General features: G+C 42.3%; 2 protein-coding genes across 2 annotated transcripts in view; one reads left to right on the top strand and one right to left on the bottom strand.

Annotated features, from left to right (window-relative positions):
* The window catches only part of GLP1R (glucagon like peptide 1 receptor), an 88,539-nt gene extending 69,072 nt beyond the window's left edge, over nt 1-19,467 (top strand). Inside the window, exons 8-13 of the mRNA XM_014950573.1 lie at nt 3,294-3,354; nt 7,477-7,546; nt 8,258-8,346; nt 12,512-12,650; nt 13,555-13,596; nt 17,832-19,467. Coding sequence (XP_014806059.1) covers nt 3,294-3,354; nt 7,477-7,546; nt 8,258-8,346; nt 12,512-12,650; nt 13,555-13,596; nt 17,832-17,999 — 569 coding nt within the window. The 3' untranslated portion in view covers nt 18,000-19,467. The remainder of the gene's footprint in view (nt 1-3,293; nt 3,355-7,476; nt 7,547-8,257; nt 8,347-12,511; nt 12,651-13,554; nt 13,597-17,831) is intronic.
* Nucleotides 19,468-20,951: 1,484 nt separating this feature from the next.
* On the bottom strand, nt 20,952-23,138 carry SAYSD1 (SAYSVFN motif domain containing 1). The gene is made up of 2 exons (XM_014950521.1): nt 22,967-23,138; nt 20,952-22,876 (listed from the first exon to the last, which is right to left on the bottom strand). The coding sequence occupies exons 1-2, from the start codon at nt 23,117-23,119 to the stop codon at nt 22,577-22,579; spliced, it is 453 nt and encodes a 150-aa protein (XP_014806007.1). The 5' UTR covers nt 23,120-23,138; the 3' UTR covers nt 20,952-22,576.
* Nucleotides 23,139-23,155: the final 17 nt, after the last annotated feature.

The raw sequence follows: 23,155 nt of genomic DNA, 5'->3' as shown, positions 1-23,155 counted from the left end.
TGCTCACTAGGGACAGTGGAGCATTGTGAAGATGTCAACCAAGTGGTGGTTCCTATGTAGAATTTCTCACAGCTTTCTTCTCTTACCTACCCCATCCTATTATCATTCTGGATAATGTCTGGGTTTCCAATTTTTATTTTTTTTTCTTTTTACTATGAAGACACCTGGCCAGGTGTAGAGTATGTATGCTAGAGTGAAAATAAGTAGGTTGTGCTGCTTATTTATGCAGGGGGGTATTAAGACGTTGATTTGGCAGTTCCATTACTTTCTCATCATCTATAATATATATTATCATTGCAGCCTGTCCCCTGTTTTTTGAAGTTGAAATTTTTTAGCTGAGCTGTTGGCATGCTTATTTCCTAGCACACTTGACAGATTTCATAGTCACCATGCAGCGTTCAAAGATGGTTTTGGTCATTTATTGGCCTGTAAGAATTAACATGGCACAGGCTATTATGAATAGGCTGTTGCAGTTTCTGGCGTTTTCAGCAATGATGCAGTACAGACAAATGTAGACATTACCATTTCCAGAATTCAGAGACTTTTCAGTGGTCAGTTAATCTGGGGAAAGATCAATCTCTGAGCTTTCTGTATGACAAAAAGCAAAATCAGAAAGAGTTCAGCCTATATCTTAAATATGTGAATCCTATAAATGAGTGCATTTTTTTTTCAGCTATCTGATATTCTTTGAATAGCAGCAGCAAGAGAAAGAGGTGTATGACTGAAACTCAAATGCACCAGAAGAGCTGCATGTTGGGAGTCCAGGACTGAAATACAACGCTAATTCAGTTAATGGATGATAGTCATCTGTAGAGTTTATTTAAAGAGCTGTATACAGTTTGCTTTCGCTGCCTGCTTAAGGCACCCAAATTTGTCTTGACTGAGTGAAGTAACCAGAATATTTGCATTTGTGCCTGCTAATGCAGGTTAATTAGGTATCAAGGTTGTAAATTAATCTATAGAGAGCCTCAGTGATCCTTGCAAACTACAGTTATTGCACAGCTGCTGCAGACTTGCTCTTTTGCTGCTGTGAATGACTTCTACAGACTTGAGGTGGATTAATGAATGTTTTTGGGGCAGTCTCTTCTTTAGGTCTTGACTAGGGCTTTGGAAAACTGGATGCATTCCCATCTGCTGAGAGCATGTTCCCCACAGTTTTCAGAACCACCCATTTCTTAGGACAAGACTTTGTGAATTTGGTAGTTGTCAGATGGTATTTATATAGAATTTGCACTGATGTTCAAAGCTTATATGTATGCATTGCACTGTTAAGTCTCGGTGTCCCAGATTAAGATGTGCATTGCTAGCATGGAAAATGATGTGACTGATGGTGTTGAAACACCAAGGCACCAGAGGCCTGCACTGCAAGTGGGAATGGGCAGAGGATGCAGGACATGTCACCTTGTACATGCTGCTTATTAATTTGTATATTTGCATAGTGGGATGCTGATGCAGTTCAATAATACCAGCCTCTCAGCTAGGCTCTTTTGAAATATAATAGCAATAACAGATTCTCAATTCAAATGTCAAGTAATGCCATTAAAAATGGAGAGATTTCTGATGTATCCAGAAGATGGAGATATTCACAAATCATTATTGTTATCTCTTGATTTATCAGTTACCTCCACTGACATGCAGCCTTTGTGCTTTCAGTGTTCGTGTCTTATCCTGTAAGTTTCATATTAAGATGTCTTAATTCTCAGCAAAGTCAAGAAAGGAATAAGTCAAACTATAATTAGTTTCTGTGAATCAAAAGCTCATTTGTGTTTGGAAGTGATTTGCAATGACCGTGTTCTTAATCTCTTATGCCACTATCAAAGCAGCACAGAGTTCTCAGTAACTTTGCCCCCAAAAGATTGTGTACTTTCAATATCAGGTACATCCACAGAACATGTTCAACTGCTTGCCCCAATAATCTACTCAATTCATTATCTTTGCTCTTATTCTAATTATTGGTATTTTTTTTCTTGCTGGTGCTGCTCTTTATTCTCTTTTTTTTTTTTTAACGAATTAAGGAGAACAGTTGGTCTTTTGTGTCTGTAGTATTCAGTTGTTCTGATAGGAGAGAAAGATTACAGTAAAACAAGAGAGAAGGCTTTTATTGATAATACCCACTACAGATACTGCTTGAAGATTTTCAGACTGCGAGAGATCACTGATTTCCCTGTGGCTTCTGCTGTCAAGAGCTGTGTATTTTTTTGCCCTGTGCAGTGCTTCCTGCTGTGCGCTGATGTTCTTATGGTCCCTTACCGTATTGGTTCTTAAAAATGCAATAACAAAGCACATTAAATGTTGCCCTTCCTATACAATGTACCTACAGCATCTGACACAGTCTAAGGAGGTGCATAGGGGAATTAAAGCATCTTGATCCATCCTTAGGCAGAAATTCCTCATCCTGCTCATTGAGTCTCAACATGCTTTCCTTCCTTGTGGGCTTTCTTGGCATTCCCTATACTGAGTATTGGTTGGGAGATGCATTTTAAATTCTTTTTCAAGACCTAGGCATTTCATAAATGAAATAAATTAGCTTGAGAACCTTTGACATAGTAAAGCAAGTAATGACTGCCAGCTTAGTTGGCTTTTCTCTCTCCCCTTTACACCTCAGATAAACTGACACACATGCACTGGCAGGTAACGGTAGGACCAAACCTCTTCTCAAGACCAGATGCATCTGATGTCCTTGCTGCAGCCACTCAAGTCCATGCCAATACCGGAGCCCAAACTGGGGACTTCTCTGTGGGGGAGGCCTGAGCACACTGGCTGCATGTTGTGTGCCCACAGTCCCCTTTGCCATCGGGGCTGCGTGGGGCTGAGTGTGCTCCGGCCCTGGAGCCAGAAGACAGGCTGAGCTTGGGGCTGCCTGAATGTGGGGTAGCTGACCCACAGGCAGAAATGTGGGTGCAAAGGTTCGGGTCAGAGCACGCTACACTCCTCTCTAATGTGAATATAGAGGCAAGCAGAGCTTCCAGACATTTTGTTGTCTTGGCCCCCTCTGTGAAACTTTGTACGGAAAAGCTGGTATATACAGAGTATGGGGGTGATGGTCTGTTTGTTTTTCATGCCTGTTAGGAGCAGGGGCCCAGGTGAAATGACTTATGTGTATTAGTTACCTGCAGGTTAGATTCCTCCTCCCACCATTGACAGCCATCTGCGCTGGGTAGGAGCTGCAACCCTGCCGCCAGTTAATTATGTTGCTCATCATTGAGGGGGGGGGAGAGAGGGTGGGTTTGTCCTTCTCTCTGCTTTTCCCTGTCTCTTGATGTCAGTGTCAACCTTGTTTCCTCTCTTCCCAGGTGTGCCAATGCTGTTTGTTATCCTCTGGGGAACTGTCAAGTACCTTTATGAAGATGAGGGGTTGGTTTAGTTCTGATTTTTCTAGCTATCTCATTTGTGCTGTCTGTGTGCACCGGCAGGTCACTGTTTGCTTTCTGTTCGGTGTGGTTTGCTTTGGCAATGTGCTGAAACCTCACATAATTGCTTCTGTTTTGTCTGAAGGTCTTGCATAACATTTCAGAAAGGAGCATGTGTTTCGTTCTGATCAGAATTTTCTGCATGTCTGAATGAATCTATCCTTTTGCAGGTCAAGGAAAGGTATGTTTTGTTTTTCTGGAGTTAGTGTATCAACAGTAGAAATCATCATACCCAACCAAGACCGCTCCTGATACTGTGCCTTTGGCAATAGCCTTTTCAGTTATGCTTCAGAGGAAGGCAGAAACCTCCCACAGAATTCTGCCTGCGATTTGTAGCAGTTCACTTATGCCTAACAGCAGAGATGTGATTGCCTGCTCTTGTTTAAGCTTCCATTATTTAGATCTTCTTAAAATAAACGCGCATTCTCTGTCTGCTTACGTTAGTCTTGCTGGAGTCAACTATGCCACGCATAAAACTGCTGCAAAGCACAAAATACTTTTTGTCTGCTTTTACCATAGCGGTTGTTCTGAAAAATTGCGTGTGCTTTATATACCAAATAGGTTTTTTTAAAAACAAAAGTGAGGAAAGTGGCTTCTCAGGGACAGTGATTGCCTGCAAATATTTGGGTAGCTTTCTTTGTGATAACGTTCACAACTTTAAGCTATTTCCTTTTTATTCTAAACATACTGTTTATTGGGTCTTCCTCTTACTTAATTTCCAAACAACCCAGCCAGCACTTTTGTAGAGGGTCCTTTATTTTTGCTCACCCCTCCCTCCAACCCCCCCAACACAATGCTTGCTGGAGAGATGCTGCAACGTGAAAATTCAATGCAGTCAGAGCCACCCCCAGACTTTTTTTCTGGTGTTCATGAGTATTAAGAACTGGCCTTTTCCCCCCCCCCCCGCCCAGTGTCTTTTGTAGTACTGAAGTATTGAACCAGTTTGGTCAAAGCTGCCTTTTCTGGCTTAAGCAATGTTAGGATTTTCTGACTTTCCTTTTCAAGATTGACTTGATAATATTCTGTAGCAAGACCGTGACCATAGTGATGTATTGCAAGTTTTATTGAAATTATCAGAATAGGTGTAGAGAACATGCAGCCTCTGAACAGGCGACGTTCCATGGGCATATCTTCCCACTGATGTAGAAAATGTATTCAAAGTGCTCATGCTGAGCCTTCTACATTATGCAGTGCTCAGAGCTGATTTATGTTTTCTATTAAGGAAAACTGTCACTCACAGCCTTCAGCAGACCTTAAAAGGGGCAATTTTGCACCTTATTGAATTTTCTAGATCTTGTATAAATATTTGTAAAATACAGCAATAAATAACCACGTGCAGCAGCTTCTCTGAAAGGCAAGATTTCTGTGCCTTGGGCGGGCATTTGCTGGAGCAGGCAGGGATATCTTTCATGCTGTTTGCCATAGCGCTGTCACCGTGGACATGCAGCAAGCTGTAAATTTCATTTGTGACTTAACTGCTTCCCTGGCTATGAGGAATAACTGGAAGTAAATGTGGTCATGGCTGGGAATCTGAGGCAGTCCTGTGAACACAGCCATTTGAATGAAGGACTGAAGCCTGCAAGACTTGCGCACTGTCTCCTCCTTTCCTTACACTAGCAAGTGTAAACTTCTTTAGAAAGCAGATGCTGTTTTAAAAAGTGACCTATTGAAAAAGACTGTGTCTACATTGCGAATACAATTAAAGGCAAGCTGTGCTTCTTAATTAGTCTGTACTTAAAGAGCTGACGCTTATACATCTTTGTTTCGATCTGCAATTAATTATGGGAGCAAGACAGCCAGCCTACAATCTTTCAATCTTTTGAAAAAATTAAGCCATTCAGCTCTACCTCTTCAAGGTAAAAATTCAATGTTTTTTGAAAAAGAATACCATATTGGTAAGCAAAGGCAGAAACTTCCTAGTAGCATTTGCTTCACCGGACCAATTCTCCATTCACAGCTCTGAGGCTATGAGCTGCCAAGCATCTTCTGAATGATGCTGGATAAACTGCAGGGCTAGATCCCAAACACAATAGAAGTTGCTGAATTTATCAGTGTGGCAGTCCCAGAAAGCACAAATTGGCAAGAAATCATGCAGATCTATCAATTTTATTTTCTGGATACTTTAATAATTGTGACAGTGTAATTGGGCTGTAATGGCAGTTTTATTGCACATATTTGTATAAATTTAAAAGTAGCTAAAACTGTTCTGTGCCACAGGAAGCAAATTAATACATATGGAAATGTAGCAGAGTTAAAGTAAAGAATTATTTCTCAGCCTCTGTCATTATCAGGAACTTAAAAAATTGCCTGTGCTTCCACTGCAGCTAGTCAGAAAATTAGAACTCCACTTCCAACTATCATCCCACCGGTCTTGAGAGCTTCAAATAAAATTAATTTTGAAGGCTCCCAGTCACATGTACCAATTAAGTTCTTCTGTAACTCAGATTCCAGCTCAGGTCTGCTGACTGAACACTATATGTACAGCTTTTTTCTCCAGTATCTAAAATGCAATTGAATCATAGGTTGTGGAGCTGCTGGTTGCAATAATGTGCTTGTTATATGCCTATTAAACTGAAACTGAGAGGAAAAATGAAATCCTGAGCCCTTCTTGGGCTTGCAGTACCTGCAAGGGAATATGGAGTTGCCACAGCCAAGCTGCTTCACTTTCCTCTCTTGTATGTGTATGCACATGGATGTGTTGGTGTAGTGTGGGTGCCTACCACGTGCTGCATGGTTTGCTGGTTTCTCTCAAGCTGACTGTCGCATTACAAGGTTGGGAGGGCTTACTCTCTGCCAGCATCACCCAAGCTGAAATTTCATAGGCCTCTTAAGAAACCTTAAGGAAAAAGGAGTATATGTATGTTTTGGCAGATGAGATGTGGAGATGAAGAGAAACTTGTTTTGTGAAGGAACCTGTGTTTTCTGTAGTGCTCTTTCATAGTTTATGTTTCACAATCTGTGTAGCTCAGAAACTTGCTGGCTTTCCTGATGACTGTTGCTTTTGAGTAATGCTGAGCAATATGGCAGGAGACTAACAAAGTCATTTCGTAGAAATATTAAGAATGTTGTCACTGCAGCAACAAGTGAAGTGGCATGTGAACACTGCCCCAGTGCCTGGGCTATTGTGCACGCACATGGCCCATCCTACAGTCAGGGGTGGCTGGCTGTGGCCAGGGTGAGACCAAAAGAACTAGATGTACAAACCCTGCAGGGTAAAATTAACTTCAAACCAGTGGTCCCAAACTGTGGCTTTCAGCCATCACTTTTCTTGTGATTGTTCTCCAATATTGCTCAAGGACATAGGAATTTATAAAGCTGAAGTGAGACTTATGTGGAGAATGAAGTATTATATTGCCTGCGGCATGTTACTTACTTGGCAGAGGGCTCAGCTTGCCAACAAAAGTTGGGAACTATTGCTCCTGTCTTGGATTTTACTTGCTTGTCACTTTTAAAACTCCCTTTGGGCCTGAAACCTGTCTGTATACACTGAAGGAACTGGAGTTTGCTGCCTTAATTGCTTTCTCCTGGTTGAAATTAGAAGGTCTTTTTGAAAATAAGGAAAAATAAAATAGATGACAGGTATAAATATTGATACGAGAAAACTGACAAACAGTTAAGTAATAAGATGACATGACATTGGAGACTGAAGAGTAATAAAAAATAATGCAGAAAGAGGAAGGTAGAAACCATTCAGGAAAGGTCTGACTCAGCTTCCGCCCTTCTTCTTTCAGCCACATGACAAATTTGACCTTGGTTTTAATGGAGTAAATCTTCACAATTATATTATAATAATTCATAGCAAATTGTGAAGGAGAGCTGGCCATTAGTGGGCAAGAAAGGCAGTCGAGTAGTATTGAGTTGAATTATGATAGCTGCAATAGTACAAAGCATTCAGCGTTTCTAAGAAGCAACTGCATCTGTTTCCATGTCAGCATGATGTGCTTTCCTGGTATCTAGTCTTCAATACTGTTTTCCATCTGCACTGCTGTGACAATGAAAAGTGGGAGATTTTAGTGATGTACTGAAACTTTTTCTTCTTGTCTCCCTCTTTTTGCCATCTGCCTAGTTGCTGGACCAGAAACTATAACATGAATTACTGGCTGATCATCAGGCTACCCATTCTCATCGCCATTGGGGTAAGTGTGGGGCATGTGCAGCAAGCTGGCAGATTTCCATGAGAACAGGACATGATCTAGTGCAGAGAGCAAACGTGCACATGGCTGTTGTGTATGTCCAAAGGCTAATAACCTTTGAGGGTATTGACATTTTCAGTCAGAAATGTGATTTTATGAAACCAAATTGGTTTCTGTCACTGGAATTCCAGACTAGTGTTTCATTTGTTTAATTTGGGCACGTGCTGTTGCAGTGGCAGTAGATGACAACAACACAGCATGCGGCAGCAATCCTGTTAACTCCCCGGTGCAGGGAAAGCTGTGACAGGTAGTACAGGGAGGCAGAAGATAATATTCCAGGTGCTGGGCTACAAAAGAGCAGGAAACTATGTGGCATTGTGGAGAAATGCAGTGTTCTGCAGCCACGTTGTGGTGGACCTCCAGGTCAAGGCAAATGGGACAGCCCACACCTTTACTGTGTCTCACTCCCCAGAGATACAGGTAAGATCCCATACTTTGTTTAATAAACTGCCTGCGTTTTCAGAAATTACTTGTGCATTCACAGAGGATGTATTTAGAGCACAATTCTTTAGCAAGGATTTGAATTCCATGGCAAATTATGCAGCTGCAGAGTAGCAGGATGCAGAGGGACCTACATACACCAACTAGCTTTTGTGAACCCTTATGCATGTGTGTTTCTTGGTGATGACATAAATCCATCTTTCATTTTTCCAGGTAAATTTCCTGATCTTTATCAGAGTTATATGCATCATCATCTCCAAACTACAGGCTAATTTGATGTGCAAAACTGACATAAAATGCAGGTATGTCATTTAGTGGTCTGACACTTTCTGTGCCTCTCAAAATGGAAGTAGACAAGGATGTACATGAAAAGGAGTGGATTGCCAAAGGTGGTTAAAGATCACAGGCCTTGGGTAGTGCACAGGTGTGGTGTCACACATTGGTATGACTGCTTGGACAATCGTTCCCCAGAGAAGCCTCCTGGTGAAGCCAGGACAGGTGTTATACCTGGGTTATAGTCTTTCTGAGCTCATCTCTTTATAGTCTTCCATAATACTGGATGAATATTAATTAAGCAGACATTTTTTAAATACTTGCAGCATATGCAAGTACTTCACCTAATTTGAAAAAACCATGAATGTTAGAAATAAACACTTTAACTTCAATGAAGATCAAGGTGGGGGTCATTTTGTATATTGCTCCTTTTTCTTCTTCCCGGTTGTTACTGGGACAAACTTTCAATCTTGAATAGATATGATGTTTCAAGAGAGATGTCAGATATATCACATAAGTGTTCAATTTTTATTTTGCAGGCTTCACCCTGCCTGTGTGTGTATTATTCCTGCTATTTAATCACCGTGCTAAGATTCATGGTCACATCTTTCATTTCTTCATCTTGGAGAATATTTCTGTACTGCAGACTGAAAAATAATGTAGAAATAAAAAGTTAGCAATAGGGTGAACTAAGCAGTGGGGAGCCTCCATGCTGTGATAGCCAGACTGCTCCTGATGGTTGACTTAGCTAGTCTGAAGTTGAGTATTTCACTGCTGCAGTTTTCTAAGCTACACACAGCATGTATTTTGGTGTATTCTCATCAGGGCATGGAGTTGCCTTGAATGTTACCTGCTTTCTTTACCTCATAAGAAATTTTTGAAATCCTAATTTCTGTTTAGAGCTCAAAGCAGAGAAAATGACTTCTTTTAGTGAGGTGTAGGCTTTGCTTTCATACCTACTGTCATTTTGAATATATGTGACCTTTATTTGCCAGGGTAAAATTTGCTGGGGTGGAAACGGGGGTATTTTCCAGCTCTGACAGCTTGAAGCCATTTAAAAATCTGAATGTAAATTTACCCCATCAAGGGAGAAAGCCTTTCCCTCATGACTTCAGCAAGCAGCAGGAAGGTTTGATGCAGCTGAGCCATTTCTCAGAGGTGCACATTCATTCATTTCTTAATGTTCAAGAATCTGCTGTGTAAACAGAAAGGTTTTGTCAGGAAAGGATTTACCTATCAAGAGAGCCTTCTTCACTGAGAAAGACTGCAGTCTAGGTGGTTATTCTGGAGATTGGTGGTTATAGCCAGAAACTTTGGGGAAGTCTTTTACCCAGAAGAGTACAGTTCATTGGTGTGCCTCTGATGATAACCAGACCAGTAGCCAGAGATTTCTGAATCAGATTTTCTTTCCATTTTTTCTTCTTTTTTTTCTTCTTTTTTTTTTTTTTCTGCTTGAAAAACTGGAAAATATTTTGGGTCTTTTAAACAAGAACTGGTCTAGATGTCCTAGAAAGTGACTAGTTTAGATACGTTTGTGTATAGAAAGAAGAAAAGTTGTTTTGCCCTCAGACTAGTCTGTCCTCTACCTCTCTCCTGTTCCCCATTCAGTTGATGAAAAGAGAGCTCACATACTGATGGCAGCAAATCCCTTTGCTTTGTGGAAGGGCTGGGGAAGAGACTTCTCCCCTTGCTCAGGGATAGGATTTTCTTTAGGATTTTCTTAATTACCCAGGAAGCCTTCTCATAGGATTTTACATGGCTTCCTGTTTAATACAGAGCTCTCCAAATATCCCATCTAGGACAACTAACATTCATTAAATAACCTGGAGGTTTGCTGTACTGCTGGAGAGGGTACAAAAGAAGGCTACAAAGATGATTATGAGCCTAGAACATCTCTCTTATGAGGAAAGGCTGAGGGACTTGGGTCTTTTTAATTTGGAGAAGAGAAGACTGAGGGGGGGATCTGATCAAAGCCTATAAATACTTAAAGGTTGGGTGTCAAGAGGATGGGGCCAGTCTTTTTTCAGTGGTGCCCAGTGATAGGACAAGAGGTAATGGGCAGAAACTAGATCATAAGAAGTTCCATCAAAATATGTGGAGGAACTTCTTTATTTTGAGGGTGGCAGAACACTGGAACAGGCTGCCCAGAGAGGGGGTATAGTCTCCGTCTCTGGAGACATTGAAAACCCACCTGGACAAGTTCCTGTGCAGCCTGCTGTAGGTGGACCTGCTTTGGCAGGGGAGTTGGACTAGATGATCTCCAGAGGTCCCTTCCAACCCCATATCATTCTGTGATTCTATGATTCTACCTCTGTCTCAGGCAAGCGGTGGTGGAGCAGAGCCTCCGTTACAAGACTAGCTGGTAAGCTGCTCGTTTAAACAAGCCCCCTACCCACCAATGCAGCAATCTGCCTGGGTCCACTAGACTTCTGCATTTCTTCTTGTCCGTCTGTGTAAACTGTTTAATTTCAATAGTTTCTTTGATTCACCATCCCTTGGTCCTTGTGTACCAAGGACATTGGCAGGCTGGTGGATGAGGAGACTTGCACTTGGTAGGTAATAACCCCATGCAGCAGTACAGGATGGGCACTGGCTGGGTAGAAGGCAACTTTACAGAAGACCCAAAGATGCTGCAGAACAACAGGTTGAAAATGATTCAGCAGTGTGCCCTTGTGACAGTGCAGGCTGACTGCATACTGGGCTGCACTAGCAAGAGCCTAGCCAGAAGGTCAAGGGAAGTGACTGATCCCCTCCATTCAGCACTTGTGACACTGTTTCTGGTATCCGGGTTGAAGCTCCCCAGTACAAGACAGAAGTTGTGTCCTCCCCCCACAACCCCATGGGACTTGCATCAGTTTTGCACCAAGCTAGTTCAGGGCCTGGACCAGGTGACATAGAAGGAGGTGCTGAAAACTGAGTTCATTCAGTCTGGAGAACAGAAGACTAAGCAAGGATTCAGTTGCAGTCTTCAGCTACCTAATGGTGCTTATACAGAAGACGGAGCTGGAGTATTTTCAGAGGTGCACAATGAAAGGCAAGAGAAATTCCAATTGTATGTCAGAAGTGAAAAAAAAAAAAAATCACAGTGAGAATGGTTTGACACTGGAAGAGAGGCCCAGAGGGCTGTGGAGGACCTTGGAGGTATTCAAAACTTGGCTGGACACAGCCCTGAGTAACCTGCTGTGAACTGGAGTTGGACCAGAGACTTTCAGAGGTACCTTCCAACCTAAATGATTACATGATTCAGAATAGCAGCCAGCAGCCCTAGGGCACACAAGATCTACTAAATACTGACAGCCCTGCTAGTTGAGTGATTTTTGTATCTACTGAATTGTCTCAAGACCGGTTGTTGTGAGATGTTTGATAGCCCTATAAACTCCCAGGTGAGACTCGGGCATCTTTCATTATCCTGTTGGGTCACTAGCATGTATGTCTACCAAAAGAGAGTTAAGGACCATTCTTGTGAACATTTTCCTGTGGTTGTATCCCTGAGCATTGCTCTCACTGGTGAAAAATGTTTTATTTCAGGTTGGTTTGTCTTTTTTCTTTGCTAGCTGTTTGAACAAGTCTTTGAACTTGCTGTTTAAATCATGGAGTCATCACTCACTTTAAGACAGTTTAACTGCTTTTACAAAGTGTTCTGCAGTTACAGTTAGTTACAATGTTTTGAAGATTTAACACAGCACAGAGGTGGAAAGGAATAGCAAGTACTCCTCCCTCTGCCAAGATATTTTTAAATGATTCCAGTTCATTGACAGATAAATTTTTTTTCAGGCCATCAGCAAGGTAGGTTTTGTTCATCTTTCCCACTTAACAGATTGGGAAAAGGATACACCAGAAGACATCTCAAGTTAAGAAAGCACATGACCTGGTCCTGAGTTTGGAAGAAGATTTTCCAGGTGAAATGCAGCCAGCAGTTAAATACAGAGCTTTGCTCACAGCAGGAGGTGGTCTGCAGCAGGTGGCCGGGGCAGTTAAAATGTATTGAAACCTACTAATGTCATTTAAGGATTTTTTTTTTCTTCTGCAGCCTCTGGAGGAGGACCCTGCGACATAAAGTGGTAGAGTGACTTACCAAAGTTGGCAGTGTCTCAGAAGCAAAATGCAGAAATAGTGACTCCAAGTGACCATTGGGATGAACAGTGATCTACTCAGTAGCACTGGTGCTTTTTTTTTCTTTCTTTGTGATCTTAGGCTGGCCAAGTCTACGTTGACTCTGATCCCGCTGCTGGGCACCCATGAGGTCATCTTTGCCTTTATTACTGATGAGCATGCCAGAGGGATGCTGCGCTTTGTGAAGCTTTTTACTGAACTCTCCTTTGCTTCTTTCCAGGTAGCACTCACATTGTGCCCATGTGGATAAGATATTTTTTAACTGCTGTTTGGGGACCTGCTTTCTCTCTCTTTCATTGCATGTTCCCTGTTCTTTATATTTCTCAATTTAGCACTGGATATTAAAAGATTATGTCATTGGAAGGGAGAGTATGAGGAATAATTTTTAATAGGCAGTTTAGATGTTAGTGTTACATACTCTTATTTTCAATGCCTTAAATTTACCACAGTTATCTGGTATTCCTATCCATGTATTAATATCTACTTCCTATGGGACATCTCAAGGCAATAATGAAATTGCCTGTGATTTCCTGTAATTGTATAATGATATTGCTGAAAGCAAATACTGTGCTTTCTCTAGTATTTTTGATACTCCTTGGAAAATCTGTACTGTGAGAAGTAGCTGTCTACAGCTGTAACTGCATGTGGGGAAGGATGTAGGTTTACTGTGATTTTTATTTAGCTGTTGCCTTAGGTAAGGCCATTTCAGAAGAGTCCTTGTCTAAGGGAATTATTATTCTTCTAGTTTCCCTGCTCAACCACACATTCCCTGTTTATCAAGGAGCTCTATTTACAATCACTGTGAATTGTTCACTTACAAAGTGTTTATAACAAGAAACCGGGTAAGGGGAAAGAAATCTTTAGAAATAACAGGATAAAAAAAAAACAAAACAAAACAAAAAACAAACCAGTAATTCCTTTTCCCTAAGATCGTGTGCTTTGAGACATAGTTTGGTCAAACCTCTCCTCTGCCATCAGAGCTGTTGGGGACGACAGGTTGTGTCCATCTTTGTTTTCTCTCACCATGGGACCATGCCAGTGTGGAGCCACTAGCCCTTTTGTTTGGCAAAGCAGGGAAATTGCTCTGCTCTGCTCATTGCTCTTCTGTTTTTTGTTGATTTCAGGGGCTGATGGTTGCAATTCTCTACTGTTTCATCAATAACGAGGTAAGAAAGACACTAGTGTTCCAATTTGCCTTATCAACATCCACTGTAGGAAAAGGAAATTGAAAATGGTCTTGAACTGCTAAATTTTCCTTGTTCAGGGCTTTTACTTTTTTTTACAGAGCCTCCTCTGTACAGCTACACAGGATAACTCCTCAGACAAATGTTGTTGGAAGGAATTCAGGCAGTATAATTTAGGGCCACTACTTGTAGATGTGAAATCTTGCAAGTTGTCTTGCTCTCAATTGTATAGTTTGCACTGCTGGAGCTTTTCTTTTATTAAGAATTATAGCTGCTCTTCTTAATCTGTCTTATAATGCTTCTTATTTGCTTCTTTTGCTGACTGTTGGGGTAGAGCCTGTGTTATTCTGAGAACTCAGCTCAGCTGGCTGGTAAGGCTGGGGAGTCCTCTTGGCTAATGCCCATATAGTTTGCATTTGTTTGGTTTTCCTGTGGTCCAGCTACTTGAAGGCATCATTGCACTCTCATTCAAACTGAACTTCATGGAGTGATGAGGTCTTCCACAGACCCAGAAAAACTGTAGCCAGAGTTTTGAGTTAATTGACTGCAAATAGCACCTTTCATGGCTTCTGCTGAATCCCAGCCCTGCTGGGGGAAAGAGTATTGTTCTGTTTCTGTATTGCAGGAATCTCTCATGTTACTTTCGAAGTGATTGTTATTATTCATTCATTCAGCAAACATGTTTGCCAGGAAATCAAACTAATTTGGCATCACATTATTAGGCTTAATGCACACCAATGTGTTTTACACTCAAGCTAAATCATTACATAGTAATTCAAGATCACCTATTGAGAGATAGGCCTCATCAAGGAATTGGAATCAATGGAAAAATGTTCTACTTGTGTCATTATGGCCATGCTGGAGTCAACAGAAAAGCAGCAGGCATCCTGAATTAAGCCCTGCAGGAGACTGTTCACTTTTGTAGCTTGTGGGTAAGATTTTGTTTCAGTGAACATGTTAATCGTACTGCTTACGAAAGTCAGAGGTGTGTAGCAGCAGGCTTCGCTTAAGAGAATATTTGTTTCAAATCACTTGTACAGCTTTACAGGTCTGAAATGCAGCACTGTCTGCTGGTGCATCATGTAGTTCTTCTGATTCGCTTTGGCCTTTGTTCATACATCCCCTGTGCAGCTGCAGCCAGGCCTCTCGTGAGTAATACCCATTAGTTTCCCCCATGTAATACAAGGGCAAAGTTACATCGTAGCCCAAACCTTATTAATATGCTGAAAACAGTAGGTTTGTTTTATTTGAGGAAACTTACTGTGAAGTAGCCTATTTCTAAGGGGTCCTCCAAATCTCTTTGTAGCTATAGTTCTCTTGCTTTCTTAATGTAATTCCTAAAATCTAACCACAATGTGCTCAGCTTCACAGAGAGCCAACAGACAATATAGAATGAATTATTTTGCTTGTTCCATCCAAATCTTGTTAAAAGGAGGGAGAAAGATTTTGTCAAGCCGTCATCAGCATCCATAAAATAAATCCATGTGAAGAATTTGATTAGGTCAAGTCTTTTCTGTTTCTTTCCTAAATGATATGTGAAATTTTTGGTTTTCAAACTGTTTTTCTTCTGACAAACTATATGTGCCTGAAGCCTATCCTTGTTTGCTATATGGTCTATATTTTTATTTTTGTCTGGGACACTTGCTGACGCCTTTTCTTTTTCTTTTTCCTTAACCATACAGCATGAAAAGTTTTTCGCAAGTCCTGGTGCCAGATTAAAAGTAGAAATGAAGCTACAAGTGATATTAATGTCCTTTTGTAGTATCTACTTATGGAAGAACATTAAAATATGTTCCTATTTAGTCATATTTCACCTGAAGGATTCTGGATTTCCTCTGATATTGCTCAGAAGCAAATGGCAGGGTCTCATCAGATTGCCTGTTACCACCAATGTTCTCTGAAAAATAAGCTGGGCTTGGTATGATCAGGCTTTCTGCAGTTAGTGATGCTTTCTATAAGAAATATTGCAACCAGAAATTATGCTGCTTTCCACCAATATTAGTGTAAGCTGATTAAGGTTTCATTCTAGCCTTGTTTTTCCTTGTTGCCTCTTTCCTTTAAAAGAAGGAAGATTGGGCAGTAATTAAAAAAAAATCCGAAGTCCTGGAGTCAAGACAAAGTCTTTTAAGGTGGAAGGCATCCCCTCCCTCCAGCGTGTCAACTGCACCACACAGCTTGGTGTTATTGGCAAACTTGCTGAGTGGGCAGTCAATCCCACTGTCCACGTATCCTACAAAGATGTTAATCAGCACCAGTCCTAGTATCAATCCCTGAGGAATGCCACTCGTCACTGGGCACCTAGGCAAAATCTCAATTCAACATGGACAGCAGAGCTGCTCTTTACCTTTTTCCTAACCTCTGGAGAGGAAAATAATATTCTGTGATTCAGATCCATTCCTAAAACATCATCTCTGATAGTCTTTCATTCAGGTCTTCCCATTCACTTCATCTTAATCTTGCAGGCTATTTGTATCATAGCTCTAGGATACAGCCTGTCATGTCCTGCCAGATTGAAGACTCATTTCCTCCCTTTGACCGATTCTAAGATACCCATTTCTACTGCTCGTTGACTTATTCTGTCATTAAGTATGTTCATGCTTTCTTTCAAAATCTGCCTGTAAATGTCTAAAACTGCTTTTTCCCAGTGCTGCCTATTAAACTAGCTGTTTTCCATGCCCACAAAAGGTACCAAATACTGGGGTGATAATATGATCAATTCTTCTGCAGACAGTATGGTCCTTGCATTTCATGGTTTCCTTTTCTGTCTTTATCAGGCTGTTCTCCCTCATTCTTCTATGCCAAGCTATTCCAGACACACTGCCATTTTCTAGTGTCTTTGTACAGCTTTTGGCACAACAACCCACAGTTATCATTGTAAAATACAAGCTTCTATCTTTTCCTCTGTCCCATTTGGTTGTGATACTGGAGGAACAGATCCCGTTGTCACAAATGCAGAGATGCAGCTGGTTCCCACCAGGACAGCATTCAGTGCAAGGGCTGTAGCCCAGAGCTGACAAGCACTGCTAGAGGTAACCAGCAAGGGAAGACAAGTGGTTCTGTAAGGCTTTTTTAGGGCTGTCTCCCAGATTCACTATTTCACAATGAACAAGCAAATAAGACAGACGTACAGCAGCTAGTTCCTTAGGAAGTCTCCTGCAGCGTGGGTATGATGACAGACCTGCGCTGGAACTGACATCAACCTATTTAGTTTCTTGGTGGTCAGTACCAGACCCTAAAGGGAAACAAAAAGAGCCACCAGAGAAGGCTCACTTGAGTGACCCACCTATAGTGAACTTATTTTCAGGCTGAAGTACAGATCATAATGAATTTATTACTGTACTTGCCCTCCTGCCTTTTTCTAAATAGAGTAAAAAAAGGTTCAATTTTATGTCCTCTGCCTTATGGGTTAAAAGCTAATGGAGGTTCTTACTTCAGTCAAGTGGTAAGAACTTTGCCAGTGGAACAGGAAGATCTAAATTCTGTTCTTGATTGTGCAGCAATTACAAGACCCTGGATAAATTTCCAAATGAGTACAAAGGCTACAGACTTTAACCCAGAATATGCAGCTGGTTGAGCATATTTTGTAACTTTAAAAAAAGCTATCATCTGGAACAAGATATTGTAATCATTATTTAAAAAGAGAGGGGAAAGTACAGTGTTCAGTGTGCTTAATTGTTGGTTTTTCAATTCTGAATAAATCTTAATTTTCGTATGGAATAAAAAAAAATGTAAATATTCAAAGAACAAAAATAATCCAAGACAAAATGCTGTTTAAATCAAACCAGAAGTTAAAATGGAACCTTAAGAATACCTGTGGTGACAGTATTGAGCAGGAAGACAGTATTTTCAGTCATTTCATGGGTGATAAGCAAAATCAACTTAATTGTTAGCACTGGTAGGGCATAGAGTACATTCAGTATTGCAGCTGAATACAATTTAGAATAAAATAATGAAGATAAGATTTCCTGGTGCATAGAAGAGTTTTATCTCTACAAGTAAAAGTGAATGCTACCATTATTTTAAACATAGAATATCCTACAATGGACTAATGAGATAATTGGATAATTTGAGGCAATAATATTGCAGGTTTAAAGCATTGCCAGCTTTTCTCAGTAGTTTAGTATCTTTATTTTTCCTTGCTCTTTTCTAGTGGAGTCATTTAAAAATCTGATTAGTTCTACACTCATTACTTTTGTTTCCTTCTTTGCTTCTGTTAGGTGCAGATGGAGTTTCGGAAAAGCTGGGAGCGCTGGAGATTGGAACATTTGTATGTCCAGAGAGACAGCAGTATGAAACCTCTGAAGTGTCCAGCCAACAGCATCAGTAGTGGAGGCACAGTAGGCAGTAGTGTCTACGCTGCCACTTGTCAGGCCACATTCAGCTAAGGTTTCTGCAGGTGAATCGGACTGAGAACAATGAACTGTATAATATACCTGAAAATCCTTAAATACCCAAGCAAGTGGCTTAAGTATGCCATCTCCAGCAAGAAACTTAAGCATATGCTGCTCATTGCCTGCAGGCTATTGGACAAAGGTTTCTAGGGAAAGCAATCTGCTAATGTAATCAACGCATCAGAGGAAAAATTTATCACATCTAAAGTAAGTTAAAAGAGTTTCTTCCCATTTGCACACAAGGCCTCCAGGTGTCCAAAACTTAAGCATAGCATTGATCCAGTCTGAAATCACAGGGTCAATGGCTTATTACTGTTGAGTGGGCGAGCTGAGTGATCAACTGATTAAATTACAAGGATACAGAATATGATTATTGCCAAAAAATACATTTAGGATTTTATGGGGATAGGGTAAGGTGCTATCACCAGTTTTAGAAATAAAGAACTTAGTGAGACTCAACTTGTGTTTTAGGAAAGAATCAGTTTTGTAGTAAGAGTTTTCAACAGCTAAAGTTGAAACTGTGCTTACCTGTTTTCGGGGTAGGTGAAGAACAGCATCCTGAAAGTCTGTCAATACAGCAGATAGTGTGGCGTGCATTTCTGAATGCTCTTTTTAAGCTTCACTTGAAAAAAAAAACACAAAACCAAAACCAGCATCTGGTAGGGGCCTCTTCTGCTATTAACAGGTGCATGTTAGCTCTATTGACACGGATGGAAATATCCCACGATTGCACAGCCCTTCTGTTTTCATGTGTTGCTCTGCCTCTGGCACACAGGTGTTAACAGGGACAGGATGATGACTTGAGCCACTTCAAGAGGGCACTTTTCTTCCTGAGCTATGCTCTGCTGCTTGTGGGCGCAAACACACAGACGTCAGCTTGTTGGCCACAGCTGGTCTTACCAGCCCTCACCTATTTGGAGATGATGTGGTAGGTCGCAGCGTGAGCTTGCCTTTGTTTCTCCTCCAGCCTTGGGCGTGTTCTCCAGACAGGAGGTGCCCGCAAGCTGCTGCCCTCAGGGCGGTGGGAAGGCAGCAGGCGCGGGTTCAGCACGGCGGACAGCTCCCGGCCCCCACCTCGGGATGGGCCTCCCCCTTCCTCCTCCTCCACCTGCCTGCCCTCAGCGGGATTAAACCCCCGCACACACACTCCCCAAAACCACCAAAACACCGTCCCAAACTCAACACGCTTTTTCTCTGTCCATTTAAAACTGCCAGGGCTCTTGCAGTGAATGGGGCCACACTGCTAATTATCTGCTAGCCTCCCCGACTTGTTGCTGGGGAAGAACAGAGAGGTACCTTTACGAGCAGGACATGATCCATTGCATCACTTAATAACAAGCTTTACTCAGCTGTTAGCCGCCTCCCTTTACAATACAGAGGCAAGGTGCCAAAGACTAGCTCTGAGAATATCCCTGTCCGTAGCCACCTTGTAGTAACTTCATGGCACAGCAGTTAAGACTACTTAGAGAGGAAAAAAAAAAAAGAAAAAATAAAAATACAAAAAGAAAAAAAAAAAAAAAAAAAAAAAAAAAAAAAAAAAGAAAACCTATTTCAAGTCTCTCTTTAAACTTGCATTCAGACCCCCCATTGTCAAGAAAGTGGGCTGGATATTCTGGGATTAAATTCAGCATCTTTCCTGCCTGAAGCTAGATTGCTTTGCATGGCATTATTTAATCATTGTATTAGAATCCAAATTGCCAACAGGGTGGATTAGTTTTACAGTCATCAGGTGAGAATTGAATTAGAGAGGATGGGTTACCTTCTTCTGCTATAATGCCTTTAATTGAGCTCCAGGGGGGGAAGTCAGACATGTTTGCAGAAATCCACCACAGTTCTCAGGCCGGCTTACATCCATTTAGCGTGCTGGCTTCTACGCGGGCCATTTCCAGGCCACCCCTTCCTAACATCAGTCGCAGAGCTGACCTTGGAAGAAGCACCTCAGGTTCTTCTGTAAATTTAATAACTAGCTTCTATGTTGTGTGACCATTAATACAATACCTGACTATTACATGCGTATGTCAACAGCTGTCCCGCAGCTTAATTAACTTCCTGTACGTAGAGAGCTTGATGTTACCAGTCAAAATCTACCCTTAAGTGCTTTGAATAGGAAAAGACTGATAAAGTTAGTCACTGGCAGGTGAACAGGCAGCATAAGGACAGATGAAATTTACAGCTGTACGATAATGCACATTGGAGGGAATAACTGCACTTGTGAATATTCAAGAGAGGGTGCTAGTTTTCCAGGGCCCTGCTTAGTTGTGAGCAAACCTGGAAACAAAAAGTTTTTGTGCAGTGTTAGCAAGATGATAGTTTTGCTATGACAATAGGAAGTTACAGAGATGTTTTAACTCACCGTTATGCTGGAAAAAGTATACGTAACAAATGAAAGAGGACAGACATAGGAATAACAAGTATTTACACATATAGTCATAAACCTGTACTTAGTTGCTGTCACAAGATTCTTGCGAGAGCGTGATACGCTTTTGAGTTACTAGGCTCTTTTTGCCCCTGCTAGCCACTTAAGAACTGAGGGCTTTGGGCCCACAAGAATAGCTCCAGCACCAGATGTCAAACTTACCTTGGTAACTTCTGCCTTGCTAAAATCCAAGAGAAAAATTAGATGACAAAGTGAAATCTTAGCCAAGCACAGGGTTGTGGTGGAATTTATTAATTTTTTCCCTTGCTGATTAAGCTCTCACTCCTTCAAACCTTTGTAAATCCCCTCTAAGTACTGAGGGAACAGCTTGGTGAAAGTAATTGCCTCCAAGCAGAATAACAGTAATTGTATAGTTTGAGAAATACCTTCAGCAAGGCCTAAACTCCAATTTCTCCATCATACTTTATCTACTTCAGTAAAGCCTTTTACAAGCCTTTGTTGAATTTATAATGTACATTTATTTGAGTAGCATGAAATAAGCAAAGCAACACAAAGCACTGGAACAGACGAACTGTGTGATTTTTTTATTTCTTGTGCCTTTCAGCTTCATGCTCACTTATTGTGGTAAATTGTTTCATGAAGCATTAAATAGAAGAGTCTGTAAATTCACCTGGACATAATGTAACAGGTGAAAACTTCATTTCCAGCATTGCTGCTATAAAGTTTTATAATTTCATGGATGTTACCTTATATTTAATATTTATTTGCATGTATTTCCTTGTTTTAAAGAACACCCACAGAGTCTAACTGTACAAGATGTCAGATTATCAACTCCCCATAAACGTTACAGTTATGTTTATTTTTATCCTTGTGAATAAAGTTTCCACTCACAAAGTTCTGTTACTTACCGGTGTATTTTATTTTAAGTATTACCTGACTCCTCCTTACTCTGTAATTAGAACACTTTCTAAGAATGGAAGGACTCACAGTTCATGGTTCTCCCAAAGAAACATAGCTTTGTATTTGCAACTCTATGCAAATATACTACAAAAAGGCCTTTGAACCTGCAGAGTCTATGTTAAGCAAAACCAAAATGCAGCAAATTCTTTGTATAAATGAGTCAGAAGGAAGCTGTAAGAATAGTGAGAACTCTGATGGGTTTTTACCAGAGGATGGTGGAATACACACAAATCCAAAAATTCTGTGCTTGGCATTTGAAATTTTTAGAAGAGACCAGTACTAGAAGCTAAGAGCGAGCTGTGGAGAGCTACTGAGAGATGCCTAGCAGTTTTAAACATATTATTTGTGCTTTAATCTACTATTCTCTTTCCAGTCCGATTAAATTCAATAAAGGCCACTTCACTTGCCCAGCCAGCTGTTCTTCACTATGATTTAGTATTAATAGTTTGTTTTAATTCAATGATCTCTAGATTAAAAATACCAGTACAAGAAGTACACCTGACAGTCTGTGGGATGATGGCAAGATGCATCACCAGCTGTGCTGTGCTAAAAGGACTGAGCCCAATGACAAGGCAAATCCCCTTCTGCCTGAAGGCCTCTTGTATTTCCATGTCACTCACCCTAAAATTTTGTCAAAATGATGGTTAAAGCACAATGTGTATTACCTGCCAGGAATAATAACAATTTTTTTTTGCTTACGCTGCAAACTCTGAAAGCTGCAATATGAAGCCAACAGGAAGCGGGCATCAAAACTGGCTGCCTGGGCTAGAAGAAACACATGAACGCAAAGAGTAGCAGCGGCCTATTTCAGGTATACAGATAACGCTTCGTGTCTTTTCTTCGGTGAGAGGAGCCCAGCCAGCGCTGGGAGGAAAAGCACGTGTCCTCAGACACCGGCCGTCCCCTCACCCGTGGCAAAGGCCCGCAGCAGCAGCGGCCATTCACCAGCCGACAAGCTGGCACCTACCGCTGCGGACAGGCCGTGTACCGCTCCCCGCTGCTCCGGCCTGCCGGGGGGTTTGCTGCCCGGCCCCCCAGGAAAGGAGACCGAGACCACAGCGCTCGCGTTGCTACGGCTTTAATCAGGACCGGACCGTGCCCGTGGAAACCGGGCCCGGAGTAAGGCGCGAACGGCGTTTGGCACAGAAATAACCCCCTTTCCCTCCTCCTCCTCCTCCCCCAGCCCTTCCTCGGGTCCGTAGTGTGGAGGCGGTGGCCGTGGCCGGGCCGGTGGCTACCTCCCTGCGGCGGGCCGGTAATACAGCTCCCGCTCCAGCTGCTCGGCCGTCAGCGTCCCAGCTATGGCGGTGCAGCCGGGGTTGAAGACGGAGTAGGCGCTGAGCTCTCCCCGCCGCCTCTCGGCGGGGCCGCGGGTGCCGGCGTACATCCAGTAGAGCAGGGAGAGGACGAAGTAGGGCAGCCCCAGCTCCAGCTCCGCGAACAGGGCCAGCAGCACCGCCCACAGCAGCACCTTCAGCAGCAGCGGGCGCGCCCACACCGGAGCCGGAGCCGCCGCCGCTCCGCCGGGACGGGCCTGTGGAGGCAGCAGCGAGACGTGGCGTTCAACGCACGGACCGGCCGCCACGCGCCCGCCTCCGCCCCGCCTCCCCACCTCGGCACTCACCTCAGCGCTGCCGCTCGGGCCGGCGGCCTGCTGTCCCTCGGCGGCCTGAGGAGCCGCGGCCTTTCCTGGCGGCTCGGCGGAACGCGGCGATACAGCGGGGCTGCCACGGGCGGCTCGGAAGCTGGCCAGCCTCCGCTCCACGGCGGCAGACATGGCCACCCCGGCGCCTGCGCGAGAGGAACGGGGCGG

Source organism: Calidris pugnax, unplaced genomic scaffold (assembly GCF_001431845.1).
Source record: "Calidris pugnax isolate Ruff unplaced genomic scaffold, ASM143184v1 scaffold24, whole genome shotgun sequence".
Taxonomy (NCBI): Eukaryota; Metazoa; Chordata; class Aves; order Charadriiformes; family Scolopacidae; genus Calidris; species Calidris pugnax.
The sequence above is the reverse complement of the archived record's forward strand: the minus strand, read 5'-3'. Positions and strand labels throughout refer to the sequence as shown.

Coding starts and splice junctions, on each gene's coding strand:
- SAYSD1 (XM_014950521.1), bottom strand. CDS start 23,119: ATGTCTGCCGCCGTGGAGCGGAGGCTGGCCAGCTTCCGAGCCGCCCGT. Junction 22,877..22,966: donor GCCCGAGCGGCAGCGCTGAG/GTGAGTGCCGAG, acceptor CTGCCTCCACAG/GCCCGTCCCGGCGGAGCGGC.